This window comes from Rhinolophus sinicus, chromosome 14 (genome assembly GCF_057876585.1).
Source record: "Rhinolophus sinicus isolate RSI-liver-muscle chromosome 14, RSI-T2T, whole genome shotgun sequence".
Lineage (NCBI taxonomy): Eukaryota > Metazoa > Chordata > Mammalia > Chiroptera > Rhinolophidae > Rhinolophus > Rhinolophus sinicus.
Genome location: NC_142514.1, coordinates 136,573,124 through 136,595,456, shown reverse-complemented (window position 1 = coordinate 136,595,456; position 22,333 = coordinate 136,573,124). Strand labels below are relative to the sequence as shown.

At 38.0% G+C, this 22,333-nt stretch overlaps 1 protein-coding gene and 1 pseudogene across 2 annotated transcripts in view; one reads left to right on the top strand and one right to left on the bottom strand.

Annotated features, from left to right (window-relative positions):
• NARS2 (asparaginyl-tRNA synthetase 2, mitochondrial) overlaps positions 1-22,333 on the bottom strand; it is a 130,919-nt gene that overhangs the window by 883 nt on the left and 107,703 nt on the right. The window contains exons 10-13 of one of the 2 annotated variants that reach the window (XM_019726379.3): positions 19,266-19,332; positions 17,691-17,828; positions 4,570-4,667; positions 2,583-2,609 (exon numbers count right to left, since the gene is read on the bottom strand). In XM_019726379.3, coding sequence (XP_019581938.3) covers positions 2,583-2,609; positions 4,570-4,667; positions 17,691-17,828; positions 19,266-19,332 — 330 coding nt within the window. The remainder of the gene's footprint in view (positions 1-2,582; positions 2,610-4,569; positions 4,668-17,690; positions 17,829-19,265; positions 19,333-22,333) is intronic. The other variant, XM_074335705.2, reaches the window with a different exon arrangement.
• On the top strand, positions 14,666-15,448 carry LOC141572491 (small ribosomal subunit protein uS5 pseudogene; annotated as a pseudogene).

The window sequence follows — 22,333 nt, the reverse complement described above, 5'->3', positions numbered from 1 at the left end:
GGAGTTTGGTTACTTGATCCTTTTTTTTTTTTTTTTAATATACTTATATACAGAAAACTTGCCTAATGAGGCTACAGAAAATGTTCTAATAACTGTACTAATTTTCTTCAAAATACATTCCTTTTCTATTTCTTAGTATGCTCTGGATAAGTAGTATGCTTACTACAAAAAAATTTGTTGAAGGCACGAAAATATACTCTGGAGCACTGGAGTAAGGAGAAACTTCCAGTTCTCTGCTTTAAGCTTAGTGGAAGATGTCCATTTTTCTGCAAGGCTAGATAGCCTCTGAAGTCCATCCATACATGTCCTATTCCCACTACAGATGGCTAGAAATGACTAGAAAATGGAATAGCCATGATTCAAACTCAGATTCTAATACACTAGCCTGGGAGAAATTATTCTAGGAAAGGAAGAGGAGAAAGAAGATTCTGTAAATATTTTTATGCCATTTGGTGGGAGAATTCTTGAGTTATATAATATTGATTAAAACAAGTTTACAGTTTCTTGAATGATTTGTAAAATCAGAATAAAACGTAAAAGCCATCGTTGGTAGTCATTTGGCTCCTTAAGGATAAAGACTATCACCTATTTCCTCCCTGTTAATAATAATGACTATATGCATTGGTATTTTAGGCAGTTAAGATTAAGCACTTATCTTTCTAAAATAAAAGATGAATTGCAACTAGGTGAGTTAGAACCAAGTGAATGATCTATAAACAGAAGTATCTAGTATAAAACTTCAGATTAGTAAGAACTGTCAGAAATAATAGAAGGAACACAGTCTTCAGTAACTGAAATATTTGGTAACTGAATTAACTTGTAAGTTTACAAAGCATGGGGGCAGGGAATACTTTGATTTAGTGAGAAAATGAGATAAAGGACATATCAAACCACCTGCCTCAAACACCTGCAGGATCTGAGCTGGCTGCTAGAAGTCTAGCAACAGCTTTAGGTGGTTCTAAATTCCTCATACATAGATGTCAAAACACTTGCCTAATTTCTGGAAACTGAATTCAACAGAGGGATTTGGTCTGTAGCATTTTTCTTGCCTGTGCTTTGATAGATGGAAAAATCCACTTTTAAGAAACAAGTTTTCAAATGAATTTGTATTTGTAGGATTGTTGTTAAATTGCTTCCAGGGTAACGAGATTATAGAAGAGATGGTACAACATTTGTGGAACTAGTTACAGGTTTTATTTGCATATGGCATGTAGAAATAGGAAGTGAGTAAATTCTTAGACACCTGTGGTGGCCCCTCAGTGTGGTGGAACACTAGCAGAGATCACAGACTAAGATTTTTAAAAATCCCTCTACCTTTAAAATACTATGACAACTATTTACAACGAAGAAGATTCAAATAATAAATATTTATGTTCAGAGATCTTAACAGTTTGAAAACTTTAGTTGGAAAAAGAATAGTATTGAAATAATTAATAAAGACCAGAAAAGGCCAAAACTTATTTAAGCAATAATTAAAATTTGTATTTAGCTAGTTTTTACACACTATGAATATTATTCTGTAGACAGAAACTGAGGTAAAATGTACAAGCTTGTTCAATCAGGCTCATCTAGCTAATAGTAAGACTCAGAACAAAGGAAGGAAACGGGGTAGGAAACTATCATTTACTGAGTTTCTACTCTATGTAGATACTTAACCTATATTGTTTCATTTCATCCTCACAGTAACCCTGTGAGGTAGATATTATTGTTCCATTTTACAGTCTAGAAAAACAAGACTCAGATTAAGTGTGTCTAAGGTCATTACTGGTAAAAAACAAAGGCGTTTGAGGGCCATTACCGGAACCCAATTTTAGGCTTTTTGCATTTCTGAAATCCAGCTCCTTCATTACCAAAAGGTGAATGTGTAATTTGACCCTTCCTTCTTCTGAGGACAGGGAAAGAATTAATAATACTATTGGTATTATTATACCAAGACCCTAAAGGAGTGCTATTACAGAATAAATTTTTTTATTAGTAATAGTGCTATTACAGAATAAATTACATAATAATTTTTTATTATGAATAAAAAATTTGTATATATTTAACGGCACTCAGAGAAAGGGTTTGTGGAAAGAAAACCAGAACTTTGGAAAAGTGAATGTATGAATGCAGAAAGGTGACCTTCCTAGGCAGTTCAGATTTCTACAGTTGGTGAGGGTCACTTAGAGATCACTTATGTGGTCAAGCTCCTAATTTAACACAGAGAAACTGAAGGATAATGGTTGGGAACAAAGTCCCAGCTCGATGCTTCTAACTGTGTGCTCTTGGTTAAGTTAGTTAACATCTCCAGGCCTCAGGTCTGGAGGAGTAGCAAAGGGGATGAGAATGGTACCTAGCGCAGAGAGTATTATGATTACAGGAGATAATGTACATCAAATTTTTAACAGTTATTTGGCATACAATAATACATAAATGGCAGCCATTATTATTACTATTTTTCAAGGACTCAAAGGGAATAAGTAATCTGAGAAGCTGTGCATTGCTCTTAACACTCTTCCATAGTGCCCTGGGAATACAAGCAAACACTATGCAATGCGCAGACCAACAGCTAGAATAAAAATCATTAGGGGCTGCATTCTTACCATTGGTAGGCTTCTGTCAGTCCTGATCTGTGAAAGGAAAATAAAATTCTTTCAGAGAATGGTAATAAGATAAACATACTAATCACCATTTATTCTGGGTTATGTGCTCTTTATAAAGATGTACACACCAAAACTTGTGCTCTCAAATAACATGCAATATATCTGAGTAGCTAAACCTTCATTACATGGTAAGAAAGGTGAGTTAAACAATAGTCCCAGGTATCATCAAATAAGTGGCATAAATAATACATGTTATAGAAAGAAAGTATGGTCCAGAGCCCAAAAGAAGGGGTTCATTTGAGATGAGCTTATTGTCCTATGACATAAGGAAAGCACTATTACCGCTACTTAAGGTTGTTGGGAGGCATACATAAACAAGGGCTACACAGACAAACCTTTCATTCTATAACACTGAAACAAAAATATAGATGCTGAGGCTACCTTCAAAATGTGGTTTCTAATTGGATTTTGCCAATTTGAGAAATGTTAGTAAAGTTTTAAGCTGTCAGTACTCATCAAAATTAATTTAAGCCCTTTAAAAAAGTGTTTGGGACCACAGTATATCTTAAGTGATCAGGATGATGAAAAACTCCAATACGCAAAAATATAGAACACATAAATAGAAGTCACAGATACCTAAGAGAGGGAAACACATATATGCATTTCATTTGGAAAGATAAATTTGGATATTATCAGATACTAGGTAAACATTTAATGTTATGAGGAAAGGTTTCCTGAAGGAAGGAAGCAAGCAAAGAAAACAGACCAATTAATCTTTCAACAGATGAGGTTTCTTGCCATGTGTGATTTTTATTGTGCTTAAAAAAAAACAAAAAAACCCAGAGAATCTTTAAATTCTTTCCATCTAAGGAGTTTGACCTTAACTTCAATTTCATGATTTTCCCAGGACTTTCTAACACTATGGCAATAGTAAGGAGTTAGTAATCTGATGAAAAAAGGGTCCTCCCAGAACATATTTATCCCCTTTCCTCTGGATCGTAACCAAATAGAGCAGTTCATATAATTAGGCTTACAAAACCAAGTTACTCAACAGATTTATAGGTTGGGATGTTGGAAAAGCATCAACTTTTTAAGCATTTTTCCATTAGGAAAAGGCCTTACAAATGCTAATTTAACGGGATATTTTCAAACAATTATGGCTTTTCCAGATTACTATGAAACCCAGGACAAAAGGAATATGTCTTCAACATGGGAAAGCTTTTTTTTTTTTTTTTTTGAAAGTTGGGTACAGCAAAAGTGGAAACCATGGAAAACAGAGGTTTATAACCTTAGTTTAGGAAGTTATTATAGTTTGTTGGCAGACCATGCATATATAGGAGTGGTAGTTCAATTAGGAACATGATTCCCTACTTCTCCAAAACATTTTCTGTGTGTTTATGGATTCATTCCCAGGTCTCAAACAGCAAGTTAAAATGAGTTATTCAAATAGTTAAATCAAGACCCTTGCACAATGTAGAAAACCTGAGGAAGGAAAAACTGCTTATTCTAAATGCTAGCTTAGCAGATATTTTTGTATCTTTCTCCATCTTTACTTTTTCCATCTTTATCTTATGGTTCAGAGCTTATCTTTCTTTATATCCCTACAGGAGTCTGCAAATCATAATTTAGAGTAAATAAAAAAGAACGCGTGGAAGAGAAAAATAAAAATGAAGGACAATCTTTAAGGGGGAAATTTCCCTCTCTTATCATTAACTTAAAAAAAAAAAGCCATTTCCATAGGAAGAGATATATACAAATAATGAGCAAATTTTATTGTGGCCTTGTTTCATAAAACAGTTCCAGTCTTTATGAAAAGGAAGCTCAGGAAGGTCAAGCAAAAACTTGTTCAAGGTCACTTAGAATTTGAGGTTCTGGTGTGTGAGGTGCTGAGGCCTATGAGCTGTTGCTCTCTGTTATTTTGCCATGACTGCCTTTGAGTGCCTCATCCCCAATTTCTGAACTTCGTTTCTTTAGGTCTGACCAATACCTGGCCAGTCGCTGCTCTAAGAAATGGTACCGTTCTTCTCGGAGGCTTCCTCCAAAGAGCTCTCCAACTCCAGGAACCAGAAGATCAACAGCAGCAACCTAAAAAGAAAAAATAAGTCATAAAGATTACATTTTCAGGGGATTCCAACAATTGTCAGCTTCTCAAGCAAGTAGAACTTTTAACATTTTGACAACCGTGTTAACTGCTTATCAGAATCTCATTTACATTACCTGTTCATGCTCCGTTTCAATATCAAATGTTTAATATTATGTTTAGACTACATGCTACACAAATTGCTGGTGGACGGTTTCCTCTCCTCTCTTGCACCATTTATGCAGTGTATTTAACAAAAATGTGTTCTCTTCATAAATGTGATATAAATGTTAATTATAAAAAATGTGGAAAATATTAAAAATTATGAAAGATTAAAAATCACCTACCACCACGCAGAAGGAATTACATATTGGCATATTTTCTTTCAGGTTTTTTTCTTATACATTTAAAGGGTACAGATTTAAATTACATATAAAAATTTACCATTCTAATGTCTAATATTACACAATAAATATTTTCCCTATGTCAGTTCAAGTACTTTGCATACTTAATGTTTTAATAGCTGCACAGTTTATTGTTTAGGAGTCATAGTTTACATTTAACTCCTTTCCTTTTGTTGAACATTCAGGGGTATGTGTGTGTTTGTTTTCTCTTATAATGTGGCAACAGAGATTTTTCTTTAATTTGTAGTATTTTATTGAGACATGTAAAATATGTTCTGATTATTAATCAAAGAAGTACAAATTAAAACCATTAGATACCATTTTGGAGTTAACAAAATGGAGAAGATAAGAAAACAACATAAACAATATGGATTAGAGAATGAGTAAAGCAATACTCTCATACATTTGATAACAACCTTTCTGGTCAGCAATTTGGCAAAAGATAACCAAAAGCCTTAAAAATGCAATATGCTTTGACTCAGCAATAGTAGTTCTATTATAGGAGTTAGTTTTAACAAAATAATCAGAGATGGAAAAATAAGATTAATGTGCAGGATGTTCAGTAAAGCATTACTTAAAATCAATAGGAGACTATTACATAAATTTCATACATGGATAGAAAAAAGACTGACATCTATATAATAAGATGTTAATTGTGTTGTCACTGTGACTTTTCTCTTATTTATATTTTATTTTTTACTATAATGATGTTATACTTTTGTAATAAGAAAACAACAAAAACACTTAAGAGGGAAAATGGTAACTTTTTAATTTGTACTTCTTTAATTACTAGTAATATTTCATTTTCGAGAATGTTTCCTTGCTTTCCGCATTATCCTGTGACTTGACAATTCTTTTGAGGGGAAGGGGTAGACATTTTTAAGACCAAGAACATGAAGGCACAAAACTAAGAAAGATTTAATGCAATAAATGAAAAATTAGAAATCCATACAGCACATTTTAATTTTTAAATGGAATAGTACAAGACCTTTTCTTAAACTTTGCCTCACTTTACTATTAAACCATCCCCTTGTTTTGATTTCAGAACTTTTGATTGAGATATACTTTATGAATAACTGAGATTAATAAAAAATATAGTAATTCAAGAATCTGCTCCAAATGCTGTATACCTCATCCGCAGTACCATCATTAAAAGAGGACACACAGGCATGATTTTCATCAGTCACTCGGCTGAATTAGAGTGAGGGAGAACAGAAATTCACTAATGGCTTCTACTTTTCTTCGATATCCTACGGCTCAATAATCTGGTGAGGAGTAAGTAAGTGTACAAACACATCTTTGTTGTACTAGCACTGCTTAGTGATTCTTCAATTTCGGGGCCAACAATGAACAAGCAGGTATTTTAGAATGTGGATTTGGTGATTCAGACATGATAGCAGGTAATGAAACAAGCAGCTTTGGCTAGGTGGACAAAAAAGGCTTACTAATATGACGAGGAAGCTCTCAGGGGCTAGACAATTCATAGAGAAAGGAGAAGATTCAAGAGAGTTTTTATGGCTACAGAAGGACTGGCTTCTTTATTTACTAGTATCTTGCTTTTAGACATGGCTAAAACATGCTAAGAGTTGAGACACATGATGAAAAATTTGTTCTTAACTTCAATTGAGAGTTTTTAATTGAAAATTACAGGCAATCGGGGTTGGAAGAGAATAGACAACCAAGCGGCTCTCTGGCCTTCACTTGAAAATATTTAAAGACTGGGAACCACCACTGTTGAAATATAGCATTCCCTCCTTGTGTAGCTCTGACTATTAAAAAGGAATAGGTATATCTAAAATCTATCATTTATGTCAGCCAAGAAAAATTTTTTTTAAAAAAATAAATAAATAAAATCTATCATTTGTTTCCAAGGTTTTGAAGTTGGGGCAATTCCAAGCCACAAAGCAGGGCAGTAATTGCTTCTGATACTGCAAGTACATGGAAAGCTTTAAGAGGCAGAGCTAAATAGGGCCACTGCCTCAGAAAAAGATGCTGGAGAATCAGCTATCATGGGAGAACAGGAAGTAGGTAGTCCAGCTGAGGCTGGTGGCCAGTGATGAGGGAATGAGGCAACCCATGATGAGTTGTTCTGCTTTCTCTGTTAGTCCATAGGCATCAAACAAGAGAGATCCATTTCTTGCTTGGTCTTGCTAATAATGCAACTAAAACAAGCACAACAAACAAATATAGCAAAACAAAACCCTTTTGGGATCTTAGCACTTTTTGCAGGTCTAAATTGTACTAATTTCGGACCTTTGGTTTTTTTAATGCTATTTTTGGAGGAGTGTAAAAAATTGATATTTATCTTTGATTACGAACCTCCTTTAACATTTTGAGTTCACTGCAGAATTCAATATGCAACCATACTGGTTTTAGACCTTTGTATCTGGTTTTTGCTTATCTGGAATATTTGCAACTGCACAGTAATGCTGTATTACTGGAAGCTGCTGAACTTTTTGAGATTCCTTTTAAAATCTTATGCCATAGCATGATATCTACTTTTTTTTCTTTCTGGATTTATTTCAAACCTGTCTTCCTAGTAACCAAGGTACTAACTGGTTAAGCCCAACTATTTCCACATTGGCTATTATGAAATTAGTATGGTAGTCACTATATTAATCAGGATAGGTTAGGTTATGCTGTATTAACAAATAAGTCCAGAAGCTTAAAACAGGGTTTCTCAATCTTAGCATCAGTGACATTTTTTGGCCAGATAATTCTGTCGTGAGGGCCTGTCCTGTGCATTGTGGGATGTTCAGCAGCACACCTGGCCTCGTTCACCAGATGTCAGTTGTGCTCCCCTAGTTGTGACAACCAAAATTGTCTACTGGGTGGGGGTGGCGGGAAACAAAATTACCCGACTGAGAAGCACTGCTTTACAACAACGAATCGGCTTTCAAAAACTTATGCTACATGTCCATCCTGGTTTGAAGCTGATGAAAAAGCCTCTTTCTGAGGTACTGCTGATCTGTGACAGATGGAAAAAGAGCTCAGATGACTACGTACTAGAAGCATTTGTCCAGAAGTAAGGCATGTAGGTTCCGTTTGCTCACAGTTCTTTAGCCAATGCAAGTTACTAAAGCTCATGTCAGTGGAGCAAGGCAGTATAATTCCCTCTGAAGGAGGAGTGGAAACTATTAATACTTATGTACCATAAAACAGTTTACCATGTCACTTTTCCCCCACCTGCCTGGACTCTTCCTCTCTACTCTCCCACCAATTCCTCATTGTCAGTTAGAATTAAAATCAGGATAGTAGGCCCCTCTTTTCTTGCTCTGTACTCTAGGAACTTAACCAAAATTACAGAAAAGAACTTACCAAAATTGCCTATTTTAGCTGAGTAAAAATTTTAGAAGACATCTTGGTAAAGTCCCATATCACTACTAATTTTCTGATATGACGTAACACATTTATGTCCTTTCTTAGTCTAAATGGTCTGAAAATTCACACTCTCAGGTGGGTGAATTCCCTGTATGTTTTCTTGACATAGTTAATAAAGTTGCTTCTCCTCTTTAAGAGATCTGTTTATTTTGAGTAAGGCATTCCTTCACAATGCCCAATAAATGTTCTATGACAAACGGGTACTGTTTTCTTTCTTTCTTTTTTGTTTTTTAATCAAGGACAGATTTATCTCTTTGTGAAGAAAGGTCCACAAAGGCCTCGTTCTCTTCCTCCACATAAACTTCTTTTCTTTTACTTTAGGTTTAGTTTCCTTTCAACCATGTCAGATTCTTATACTTCCTGATTTTCTTTTATAATGATATCCTCCAGTCTATCTAGAGAGTCTGCACACTTTCTGAGAAGCTATAATAAAGTACTCCTCAACTATAAATAAAGACATTCACATTTGGTATACACAGAGCTGCACTTCCTTCTGGTAAGATATAAAAAATACTGCATTCCCTAACAGTCACTAGAATAATCTCCTTAATTTCCATACCTTTTAGTTAGGGTAGCGATTCCAGGTAGGTTTCTCCTAGCTTATGTCTCCCCCTGGTAACAACTGGGCTAAATACTACGGAAACCACCTGTTTCTCCAGGGCTCTCGTGGAGGTAAAAGGCACTTCCAGACATAACATAAACTATGACACAAGGGTGCACAAAATGTAAAATGTGGGAATCACACAACTTTCTTAAAAAGTAATGAGAAACACAAAATAGTCACAGGCATGTAAAGTACAGTGCATAGGGAATATAGTCAATATTGTAAAAACTATGTATCGTGCCAGGTGGGTACTAGACTAATTGGGAGATCACTTCATCAATTATATATATGTCTAACCACTAGCCTGTAACCCTGAAACAAATATAAAATAATATTGAATGTCAACTGTAATTGAAATGAAAAAGAAGTAATGAGAAAACCTTGGTTGGGTGTTTGCCCAGTGATGGGCGGTGAGGGGGTGGTTAAGAGTGCAAACAGGTTGGAAACAAGTAAGCTTCCTAGGACATCAGCTGGTGAATACCATTTGCCTTTATGTGCTGGGAGGTTTGTGGTTTACAGGAATCTAAGGCTGCTTTACAGAGCCAAGGGCTGAGCAATCCTGTCCTTGGTTAGGGAAAGTGAGAATTCACTGGCTGCATCGTGACATGTTCTTTTCAAGGAGACCAAATCTGACCACTTCTGTAGTTAAAATCTCCATTGTGTCCCTGTGCAGATCGAGGAGACGTGAAATAAGAGGAAGGACTCTCGTTCTTCTGTTCGTTCACCCTCCTACACAGATAAGGCAGGCTATAGATAATTTTACTACCCTCTTCGCTAACTTCCCTAGTCTTAAACAAAACTTATTCCGTTCTGGGCACATCTTCGAGGCCAGACTGCTGCCTAGCACGTCTTCCTCCACTGTGTACTGGTTCTGATTTTGCCTAAGTCACACAGCTGCAGCAGCACGCTATCTAGAAATAGTCTGTGTTGGTATTCAAGCTGAACAAGCTCTGGTCTCTATTTATGATATTCCTTTTTGACTCTTAGATTTCAATCAATGTACTGAAAATAAAACTCAGACCTTGACTTGAAAAACAAACAGGCTAGACAGGAACAAAGTCTTTCATACATTATCCTTCCCATGCGAAGTTCAAAGAGAAGGGGCAAAAGTTTAATGTCCCTTCCTCTGATACCTCTCTGCCTACGTATCTCAGTATTTTTAAATATTGATGAAAAACACAAATTGAACACCTCCCTAGTCTCATAGGCTTCTCGGAGGCTGTACCAATAAGGAAGCAACATTACATACTATTTTCAAAAGAAGAATGTTTCACAAACCATAGGAAACATGTTTGTGGTTTCAGCCTCTATGAGCTTTTGCTCTAACTGCTGACACAGACAGTATTGTGTCCCTAAAAACAATGAGGCACAGCTGAGAAAGAGCTTTCCAGGTGTGACAATATCAAGATGCAGATGGGCTTCAGGTAGCAGAGACTGAAAATGGAATTTGGCTAGGAAAACAGCTGGTCTGGAAGCATTTCAGATGGACTAAAATGCATACTTTCAATTTTGACATAAATATCCCACGATGGTCATTAGATATGGGAAAAACTGGCGCTTTCTTTTATCACTATTACTATTGGTTTAAATTACTACTTATCACTGTTACTATTTGATGCAGATCAGCTAATTAGCCCCAGCCCAGGGAAATTCACTGGATATCCCTTGGGTGAGTATTCTTCCTTCCAAGCTGACTTCACAATATGTACTTTATTGAATGCCCACTAATGCTTACAGTTTTATGATTTGCTAAGTAATAATATAATTGATATAATTTTTAAAATGAGAACATTATCTGGTGATTTTGGCATCTCATTAAGAACTGCTGGGCAGTGACTTTTTCCTTATCACACATGGTTGGAATGAGTGGATATTCTCCTCTGTGAAGCCATTTGCCTAGCTAAATATTTGCCACCTGTTTTTTGGGGGACTTACTCAGGGACCCAAACTCAGGGGCATATGGCATTTTGCATGTTTGCTTGGATTCATTTTTACGTAGGTCCATGACCTGTTCCCTTCAAATCATCAAACATATTTGGTGTCATGCGAGACGGCCTGCGGGGTCTCTGGTCCCGCTCCCCACATAAGAACGCAGGATATGGCTAGGCCAGAAAGGAACACCCATGGAGCCATAGGTAGGGGAGTCATACCACTATAGTCTCACTGGAGGCTGGGTTCACACCACCTGCGACCTGCTGTCCGCTTCTCTGCCTGCCAACCGACCGACTCACTGACTCGACTCTACTCCCAACTCTCCAACCAGCAGAGCCGCGGCAGTTATATCAGTGGCTAATTGGCTAACCGGCCACAGCTGACGGCCAATTAGCCACAGCTATAACTGCCACGGCTGCGCTGGTTGGAGAGTTGGGAGTCGAGTCGAGAGTCGAGTCAGTGAGTAGGTCGGTTGGCAGGCAGAGAAGCGGACAGCAGGTCGCAGGTCGTGTGAACCCAGCCTCCAGTGAGACTATAGTGGTATGACTCCCCTACCTATGGCTTCGTGGGTGTTCCTTTCTGGCCTAGCCATATCCTGCGTTCTTATGTGGGGAGCGGGACCAGAGACCCCGCAGGCCGCCATACATGACAAATGGCGCAGCGAGCAGGGTCTCCCGCACAACATTTGGTAATTTACAAGTTGTTCTTATATATATCCAAATAAGGAAAACCTTAGGCTACCTGAAATCAGAGAATCTTAGAGCTGGTTAGTACCTTGGAGATCATCTAATCCAATTCTCTGATTTTACCATGTTTCCCCAAAAATAAGATCTAGCAGGACCATCAGCTCTAATGCATCTTTTGGAGCAAAAATTAATATAAGACGCAGTCTTATATTATGTTAGATAAAACCCGGTTTTATAGTAAAGTAAGACTGGGTCATATTAATTTTTGCTCCAAAAGATGCCTTAGAGCTGATGGTCCGGCTAGGTCTTATTTTCGGGGAAACAAGGTATAGAGAGACAAATTGAGGCTCAGAGATTGGAGAAAGTTGCCTAAGGTCATACAGCTAACAAAGAAGAGAGCTAAATTTCAAAGCCAGCACTGCTAACTTCTCAGTTCAGTGTAGTTTTCATTATAACATAGTGCATATCTGTGTGTGTGTGTGTGTGTGTGTGTGTGTGTGTGTGTGTGTGTGTTGGAGGGGGTGGGGGAAGAAAGAAAGAAAAAGAAACTGTAACTGTAAAAAGATACCATTTTACTATTTATTACCTCTGGCCAAACGTTACAAATGTAGGTTAAACATTTCCTTACGGTTCTTTTTGGATTCCCTAGAGAAAGCACCTGTGAAACACACCTGTTGTAATTTTTTTAGATTGCATCACACCAATTACAGAAACTCTTACAACCCTACCAACAACTGTTATTATAGTTCTACTAAAAGAAACACAGAATTTAGTCATTTGGCCAAAAGCCTGTTCATTCACCACTGAAAAACAGCAGGGGTGGAAGCAGGCACTTCATACAAGTGGGTTGAAAAGAAATCTAGGTTGCTAATGAATCAGTGTTATAATCTATGTCTAATGTATATAGTTTAAATAAATTGTATTTCAGTAATTTAGCTCTGAGAAGCTATATGCTACAGCACTGCAGAAATTATATAAGTACGCTGAAGTCCCATTATGAGGCTTTTAGGTTTCAAGCTGTGAGATACAGCTGAGAGACATCTTAATGAAGGCCTCCTGGTACTTTTAAAGGTAAGAAATATTTGTGACTGCAGTCTGAGAGAAATGCCTTTTAAGGAATCATATGTAAGAGCATGTTATGATGTGGTAACACACACACACACATATATTTTAACATTATTGTGCTTTATCACAGTAAAGATTTTATCAAAATTTAGAAGGCGAGAGGGCTTCCCACTTATTAACTATCTACCACCTCAAACACCCTGCTGTGTACTTTTCATATATTATCTAATTTAATCCCCACAACTCTGGAAAATATTATCATCTTATTTTTACAGATTGGAAAACTAAGACTCAAAGAGATGAGATGGTTTATCTAAGATCACACAGTTTATAACACATCGACCTGGGGCTTGAACTCAAGAATGTCTGACTCTAAAGCCACTGGACTTTCCTTTAAGCCATGTTGTTATTAGTCAAAAATTTTACAGTAAAAGCAGCTCTAGCTTCCCAGAAATGTCCTTAACAAATCAAGTCACTCACTCACTACTTATCCACTCTTTGTCTAAAACTGTGTTGGGCTGGATTCACCCATCCATCCAATCACCTATCCATCACCAAATAGATATGAGGAGACTGCTATGCCCCAGACATTATACTGGGCACTAGAGATACATCGATGATTGAAAAGGTTGTTTTTAAGTCCTTTGGCATAGAAGAAAGAGTCATGAACTAAGAAGTCATACAAATACACGTAAAATTACAACTGTGTTAAGGATTATGATGGAGTAAGAATCAGTAGCTCTGCGTCTGAAATTTAATATGGCACCACTGTAGTGTCTGACAGGGTCTGATTCAGTCTGGAGGGTCAAGGAAGGTTTCTCTGAGGAAATGATGACTGAGTGGAGATCTGGAGAATAATTAAAATTACTTAGGGAAGAAGACTGTTAGATTGAGGGAACACTATTTACAAAGGTCGTGTGGTGAGAGAAAGCACTGCAGTTCTGAAGACATGGAAGAAGGGCGGTGTGGACATAGCAGAGAGCGCCAAGGGGAACACCACGGAACATCAGGCAAGAAAGACAGCGGCTGCCAGATTGCACTGGGCTTGCAGGCCACACAAAGGATTTTAACTTTTAGCTTAACAACAGTGGGAGGCCACTGAGTGGCTTTAAGAAGGGAGATAACAGATGAGATTTACATTTTCTACAAGCTCATGCTAAAATGGGGGGTACTGATCCAGAGGAAGAAAGAACAGACACAGGAAGGCGCATTACTTGGTTACTGAAGTAATCCAGGCAAGAGATGATGGCATCTTAATGTAAAAAACGTAAAAGTGGAAATGAAGAGCAGTGGATGGATGTGAGATATATTTAGAAGAAAAAAAATGACGGAGCTTAGTAACAACTTGCATATGGGAAGTAAGAGAAACAAAGGTTTCAAAAACGGCTCAGTTACCTGGCTTGTACAATTAGATGAACAGAGAATACTGAAAGATTAAATTTGGTGGGAGGAGCTGAGAAGAGGAGAAATAATTCCCGGGGTCAGTTGTGGACATGTTAAGTTAGAGATGCCCTTGGGATATGGAAATGGCAGTGTGATGAGTCCAGCGCTCAGAGAAGTCTGGATTAGAGATATACATTTCTGAGGCGTCTGGAAAACAAACAGAGAAATGTGGGTACAGATGAACTCACATGGGAAGAGAAAAGAAGACCTAGGATGGAGCCTAGAGAAATTCCAACATCTAATGGGTTAGTAGAAGAGGAAGAACTTATGTAGGAAACTGAGAAAGAATAATGGACTGAGTAAGGAGGAAAACTGGGAGATGTCACAGAAGCCAAGGGAGGAGGAAATTTTAATAATAAGAAAGTAATGAATAGCGCTGAATAATGCTGAGGTGAAGTAAAACGAAGACTCAAAGGTCTGTTGGACTCCGAGGTAACGCCAAACGGGAAACGACGCCAGCGCTGCGGCAGGGCCCTGGAGAACCTGGAATGGGAGGCCGCGGCGTCTGGGGCAGAGGTCAGGCTCAGGCTCATGGCTGGGCCAGGGCTGCGGAGCGCGTGGAGGCAAGGCTGACCACAAGGAGTGGATCCCCCTCACCACACTGGGCAGCCTGCTCAAGGACAGGAAGATCAAGTTCCCGGAGGAGATCTGTCTCTTCTCCCTGCCCATCAAGGAATCTGAGATCATTGATTTTTTTTCCTGGAGGCATCCCTCAGGGATGAGGTTTTGAAGATAATGCCAGTACTGTGCTGGCCAGAGGCCCTGGTGCAAGGTATTTGTCGCCATCGGGGACTACAAAGGACACGTGGGTTTGGGTGTTAAGCGCCACTGTCCTCCGCGAAGCCATCATCCTGGCCAAGCTCTCCATCGTCCCTGTGCGGGGGGCAAGGCTACTGGGGGAACAAGATCGGCAAGCCCCACTGTCTACTGAAAGGTGACCAGCCGCTGTGGCTCTATGCTGGTGCGCCTCATTCCCTCTCCCCCACCAGGGGCACGGGTATTGTCTCAGCTCCTGTGCCCAAGAAGCTGCTGCTGATGGCCCCTATGACGATGGCTACACCTCAGCCAGGGGCTGCAATGCCACCCTGGGCAACTTCGCCCAGGCCACCTTTGATGCCATCTCTAAGACCTATACCTATCTCACCCTGGGCCTCTGGAAAGAGACTGTGTTCACCAAGTCTCCCTATCAGGAACTTAGTGACCATCTTGTAAAGACCCATGCCAGAGTTTCTGTGCAGAGGACCCAGGCTCCATCTGTGGCCACCACATAATTTTGCACAAGAAAAATAAAGTGAATCAAGCCTGTTTAAAAAAAAAGTCTGTTGGATTTAATAAAATAACAAGTATTACTGACCCTAAGAGAGCGACTTCAAAAAGAACAAGACAAACAAATGAGAAACAGAAACTCATAGACACAGACAATAGTTTAGTGGTTGCCAGAGGGTAAGGGGGGAGGGGGGTGGGTGGTGGGAGATGAGGGTAAGGGGGATCAAATATATGGTGATGGAAGGAGAACTGACTCTGGGTGGTGAACACACAATGGGATTTATAGATGATGTAATACAGAATTGTACACCTGAAATCTATGTAATTTTACTAACAATTGTCACCCCGATAAATTAAAAAAAAAAAAAAGAGAGCGCGACTTCAGTGGCATGATAAAGATGGAAGTCACATTAGAGGGAATGAGGGATGAGTGGCAGGTGCCATGGTAGGTACAGAAAATTCATTCACTACCCTGAGTAAGTTAAGAGTTTTGTTTGAGAAACCAAAACTTATACAGAGACTACAAGAAATAGACACAAGGCTACCAGTTTTACTAATTCTTTAAGTGTTATAGAAATCCAGAAAAGGAAGGCTCAAGGTGACCTTGTAAACCAGGAAATTTTTTTACAGAAAAGGAAAGCCTCACCTGGGAGTATGTAAGAAGGGCAAAACTGAATGAATGAGAAGTGCTCAAACTACAGAAATTACATGAGAAGAATACAAGGTGTGTGGGGGGCAGGGGAGGTGGGAGTGAAATTGGGTGGAGTAATTTAGAAAGCCAAGAGAAACAGACATAGTCCTCTGTCTTGAGATGTAGGCTGAATACTAAATTATTTAGGATTCAGTAACCTATGCCCCAGTCTCACTTATTTTTTGCTGCCAACCTGTTGGCCAATTCATTTCTCAAAACCAATTATATTAGAGGATTGGTAGGGAAAAGAAAAATAAGAGTCGTAAATCAATTGTGTTGCTCACTGGATTTGGATAATGCTGTGCGAAAGGTGAGGATGAGTAAAATCAATGGCTAAAATGTCACTGTGTATTTGTGATTTTGAGGCAGTGATAGAGCGTGGAAAGGAACACAGACTTCAGAGCCAGAGGCAATCAGGTTTGAATACTAACTCTGTCACTTACTACCTCTGTAGCCTTGGGAAATGCAAAGGGTCTCTTTGCACCCCCGTTTTCATCTGTAAAATGGGAGAAACAGAAAGTTTCTTGGCAAGGTTGTTTCAGGATTTAGAGATGAGATGGTAATGCTTGCCTCATAGGCATCTAGTAATCAGTGGCCACCATTGTTTTAGTAATACCATAAAACAGGAAGTACACGCAAAGAGATAACCCTGTATACTTAAGAGGGGGACATTTTATTTATAGGAGGGCCCTGATCTACATTTTCCTACTGGTACTTTTCTAAAGACAAGTAACAAGCACCAAACAGCAAAGTTTAGTTTTTGGACCTTTTTTGAGATAAATATAATGTTTGTATCATAGACTTTTATAATTAATGACATTAAGTACATAATTATTCAATAAATATTTGGAGTTAAATATATTCTTATTTCATATAACTGATAATTTTGTTAAGGAGACAAGAGACAAAAAACAAACAAAACAAAAAAAGAAAAGGAAAAAAACCAGAAGAATAAAAAAGCACCTTAAGTTAAGGGTGATAAAAGAACAGAGGATAAGAAAGACTAAATAGAGCAGATGGAGAAGAGGTCATCAGAGGAGAACTGACAGGAGAATCGGCCCAGACCTTTTGGGTCCCCCCAGAGCCCTCCGCACAGTATTTCTATTTGATAGCCGAACCAAAGTACTGCACCTCCTGCTCTGCCACGCTAGCTCTTCCTGTGCCTGTTCGTGCCATTGCTATCCTCTTGCCAGTATATTCCCCCAACTCTGCAGTCCCCTAACCAGCATTCGACTTGAGAGTAGACCAGGCATCATGAAACAGTGCTCTAGGCTACTTCCCTTCAGTTATTTAAAAAACAAAACCATACATACCTCCAGTTGCATCTGCTAAACTAAGGACACCTTTGCCATAGAAATGAGGGAGTATGTTTATAGAACATTGGGATCTACTTTGGGAGCACATTTTTAGAGGTGCCTTTAAGAAACTTTATCATTTTAGAAGGTGTAGAGTGATGAATTTAAGAAATTATTCCAAAGGATACATGAAATTAAACCAAGGGAAAAACCCAAACTATGAGATGACTAACCCCCCGCTTATTTAGTTTCTTTTCTTACTGTGTGCTGAGGGCCATCTTCATTATCCCTCATGTAGAAAGGCTTGAGTGCTAATGGATAATTAATAACAAAGACTGGTATGTTGCCGCAGTGCTTCACCAGGTACTTCTCATGTTCAGTATGAAGGTCATCACCCCACTGTAGTGAGAAAAAAGAAATGATCAAAGAAGCCAGAGCTGAAACATACAATGCAGGACCTGAAAATAACCTGTGTCACTCCCAACCGCTCCCGCCCCCTGAGGCTCAGTGATGTGTGGAGCTGTCTGCTGAGGTTACACAGATCACTAGAGAGAGTCTATGTTAACAAGAACATCCAAAGGCCTGGAAAGATGAAAGCTGAAGTTCGTAGATAAACACTGTGCTTTCTGCCCCCGTCGCAGGGAGCAGCACTCAGCAGATGAACAGCACCTGCAGGAAAACAAAACGTACTTTCCATAGTGGATAAAAACTGACTTCGAGATCATAGATTTTATTAATATTGCCTAGAGCTTCTTCCACAGTTACTGTTCCTAAGTCTCAGGAAATTAAATGATGAAAGATAATATTTCCAATATTGAGTCTATCTTTGGCTAGATGGAGGTTCTCAGTGAATTTTTTTTTTAAATAAAAGAGTTAACTGATATATCAGACGCTCTTTGATGAATATTTAATAACACAGTTCATCTATTTATTCAGCAAATACTAATGCACCTATTAAATCTCAGGTATTGTGCCAGGTATTGGATATAGTTCACTATTGGATATTGTGGTAAGAAAAATAGAATCCCTGACTTCATGAAGTTCCCAGAGTAGGAGACAAATATTAAATACAAAATTACACAAAGAAATTGATTTTAAATATAACAAGCACAGGGAACAATTATAAGACGATCAGACTTCACTGGGGATGGGACTGGTGCAAGGAATAGTTTGAAGACAAAGGTATTATATTCTGAGCATTATCTTATTATGCCCACTTGTCTGGCAATGTCTTTAATTACAGGAAAGCGCTGGCATAGGAATAAGGAGACTTGCTTCTGACATTATGTACATGCCCACTGATGAATCATGTGGCCTCTCAGGACCTATCTCCTTGCCAAAGAAATAAAGGAGTTCTTACAAAAACAAAACAAACAATTCAGTGTTTTCCATAGTGGATCACAAATTAGAAGGCTGTATGAAGTTCAACAGAAAAAGAAACCTGTTTAACGTGTTGCTTAAACGGACTTGATCCCAGAACCTCTTTTGTCTGTCACCTGCTAACATCACTCAGAATACACTTTGGGAAACGCTGAGCTAGTTGATTTCTACACTAATAGACTATGGTTACCATTCTTTTTAAGGATTTTCATCTTAAATTTTGGAAACTTCTTTATAATGCTTTAGTCAGTGCTATTCCAAATGATATAATTCTTCTTCAAGATCATTTTTATTCTAAATATTTTAACAAGGTTAAGCAAACATCAAAAAAAGGAAATGTGCAGAGGAGCAAGTCCTGCACACTGCTAGTAAGAGAAATAAGATTGCTTTAAATAATAAGATACGGACAAGAGGGAAACACTTTTACACAAACACACACACACACATAAATATTACCTCTGGGGTGAAGGTGAAGTTCTGGGATGCCTGCTTGAGGATCTCCATTGCTTCAGTGTAAGAAATGCTGGGGAGAAAGAGGATAAAAGCAGAGAAAGGTCAATACATGGGCTGTTATTACCAAGTTCATTTGAAAACTAGAAAAGGCCTATTCCTATACAGTCTTCAAGATCATAAATGAGTATGAAATGATTGAGTAATCAGGAATTAAGGTTGATCTAATCCTGTGAGAGTCCTATCAGCATGAAGAGAAGTGGCCATTTAATAACTGCACTCCTGACCTACCTGCAGTGTACACAGAGGAGCTAGTCACTTAAGTAAAGATTTTCTCTGAATTCATTATATGCCTCTGCTGTAACAAAAGGTGCAAGATGTTGAGGCTGGGAGAGCGACGTGAAGGAGACTTGCATCGGGCGTTATGTGCGTGCCCACCGATGAGTCATGTGGCCTCTCAGGACCCTAAAGTCATCATTCGTTCATTCATCCAACAAACACATACTGAGCACCTACTAGGTGCTAGGCATTATTCCAGGCACTGGAGAGACAGTGAATAAAAACAAAGCTCCTGCCTTCATGGAGCCGATATTCCTCTGTGTGTGTGTGTGTGTGTGTGTGTGTGAGAGAGAGAGAGAGAGAGAGAGAGAGAGAGAGAGAGAGAGAGAGATAGTGGTAAGAAAAATAGAATCCCTGATTTCATGAAGTTCCCAGAGTAGGAGACAAATATTGAATACAAAATTACACAAAGAAATTGGTTTTAAATATAATAAAGAGAGAAAGAGAACAAACAGCAATAATATAATGCAGGGAGCTAACAGTGCTCTGAAGAAAAACAAAGCAAGGTAAGAAGACAGAGTATTTGAAGTGCTATTTTAGGTAAGATGGTCAGGTCAAGAAAAGCCTAACTGAATTGGTGACATCTGAACAGAAACCTGCATGAAGTAAGGAACTGAGCCACATAAATATCTGTGGGAAATATTCCAGGCAAAAGGAACAGCGAGTACAAAGGACTGAAGTGAGGCCTGAGTTTGGATCATTCAAGGAACAAAAAGGTCAACGTGACCATACTATACTGACAAGGGGAAGAATGCCAGGAAATTAGCTAGGAAAGGTAGTCACAGGTCAGATCCTATGAACTCTTTTAGGCCATGGTAAGGGCTTTTTAATATATCTAAGCATTGTTTAAGACTATTTAGGAAAAATGTCATTGGTTACCTCAGTAAGAAACGCTCATGCCTAAAGCAAGCCAACTCAAGGATTTATTTTAACTGTTTGAGTACGTAAATATACAGTTTTTAAAAATCAAGATGTATAAAAGAGCATACATCTGTCTTACATCCCTGTCCCATAGCTACCTAGTTTCTCCCCTCACACACAATCACAGTTAGTGGTTTCTTGTATATCCTTCCAGAGGGTTTTTATTCATCCATAAGCTAATGTTAATATGCAATCTTCCCCTTTTTAATAGATGGCGGCCATAGCATACGATACACACTCTTTCACATCATTTTTTATTCAATAATATACATCGCAGATCTTTCCTTATCAGTATATGAAAAGCTTCAGTTTTTTGAATTATTACATAATGTTGCTTTTTCTGGATATATCCTAATTAGTTTAACCAGTCATTTATTGATGGATAGATATTTCAGCTGCTTCCAATCTTTTGCTATTATAAATCATTACTATATACACCTATTTTATGCTGTTATAAATGATTCTTATATATTAATTTTGCACATGAAAAAATAGAATTGTTGGACGAAAGGGTATTACATTTGCAGTTTTTATATATTTTGAAAGATATTGTTCCTTTTTTATAGCATTACACCAATTTATGTCCACCAATAACACATGAAAATGTCAGTTTCCCTAGGTCTTCTGCAACAGTATTTTTGATGATTAAAAACAAAAATCTACAAACTTTCTGAAGAACTTTGAGCTTAAAAACTAATTTACCTAACAAACTTATTCTCTGAGGCAACAATGAAGTTTACATCTGTAATAACTAACTGGATGGTAGGCTCCATAGCTCAGGCGCTAGAGCACTGGTCTTGTAATAACTAACTGGAAAGAATTGTGTCTTATAGTACAAAATAAAGCCCCCGAAAATTCTATTCAAATTAAAATTCAGTATTAAATAACAGGTAATTTCTAAGGCAAGAATGGTGGCAGTGTTGGTAGTAGAAATACCTTTTAAATGAGCATTTTACAGGAGGGAAACTGAAGCTGGAAGAGGACCAGTTACCTTGCCAAAATCTCTCATGTAAGTAGTGAATGCTGATGTGCTGACTCCAGGGTCTAAGTTTTTAACTGCTGACATAATGCCTAAACGGCCTGGAGTTTCGTATGTTCAATCAAAACAAAAGATAATGGGCTCGTGGTTCTCCATCTGACTCTACTACCACTTACTAGCTACGTAAATCACTTCACCTTAATGGAGGCATTTTATAAATTTTTGTAATGTGCTACATAAACATTAAAAAATTAAGTGTTTGCACTTGAAAAATAAGGCGATTGGACTATATTGCCTAACGTTCTTTTCTGCTTAAACAGTCTATTGTTCTATTCCATCATTACTTGATATGATCTACTCATTACACTGAGAAATATAAGAGCAATCAAAATGGAAAGCACAAGGATTTTGTGCCATTGATTATGTTACTGGTATGTTAAGAAAAAACGGCTCCCACGTCTAAACATCTCTTGTTATTCTGGATCTTCTTCCCTACACCGCTTGCACTTTAAGTTAAGGCACAGCTTTCCAGTTCAAATTACAGTCCTGACACTGGATATCCTTAATGGCCTTCATCAACTCTGGTAATTTTTCTTGATATGTATAGAGAATAATATTTCTTCTCTTTACTAGAAACTATTTCCAAAGTGCTTTGAGGAAAGAAGACACTGTAAAATTGCATGATACAGTATTAAACTGAATACATTCATATTTCAAATTTTTTACTGTTGATGAAAGAAGATTATTCTAAAGCTGTTAGAGTAAAACTGCTATGCCAGAGATCATTATTAGCATTCCTTGCCTCAAATTCACACAGATAAATGAAGAGCAAATA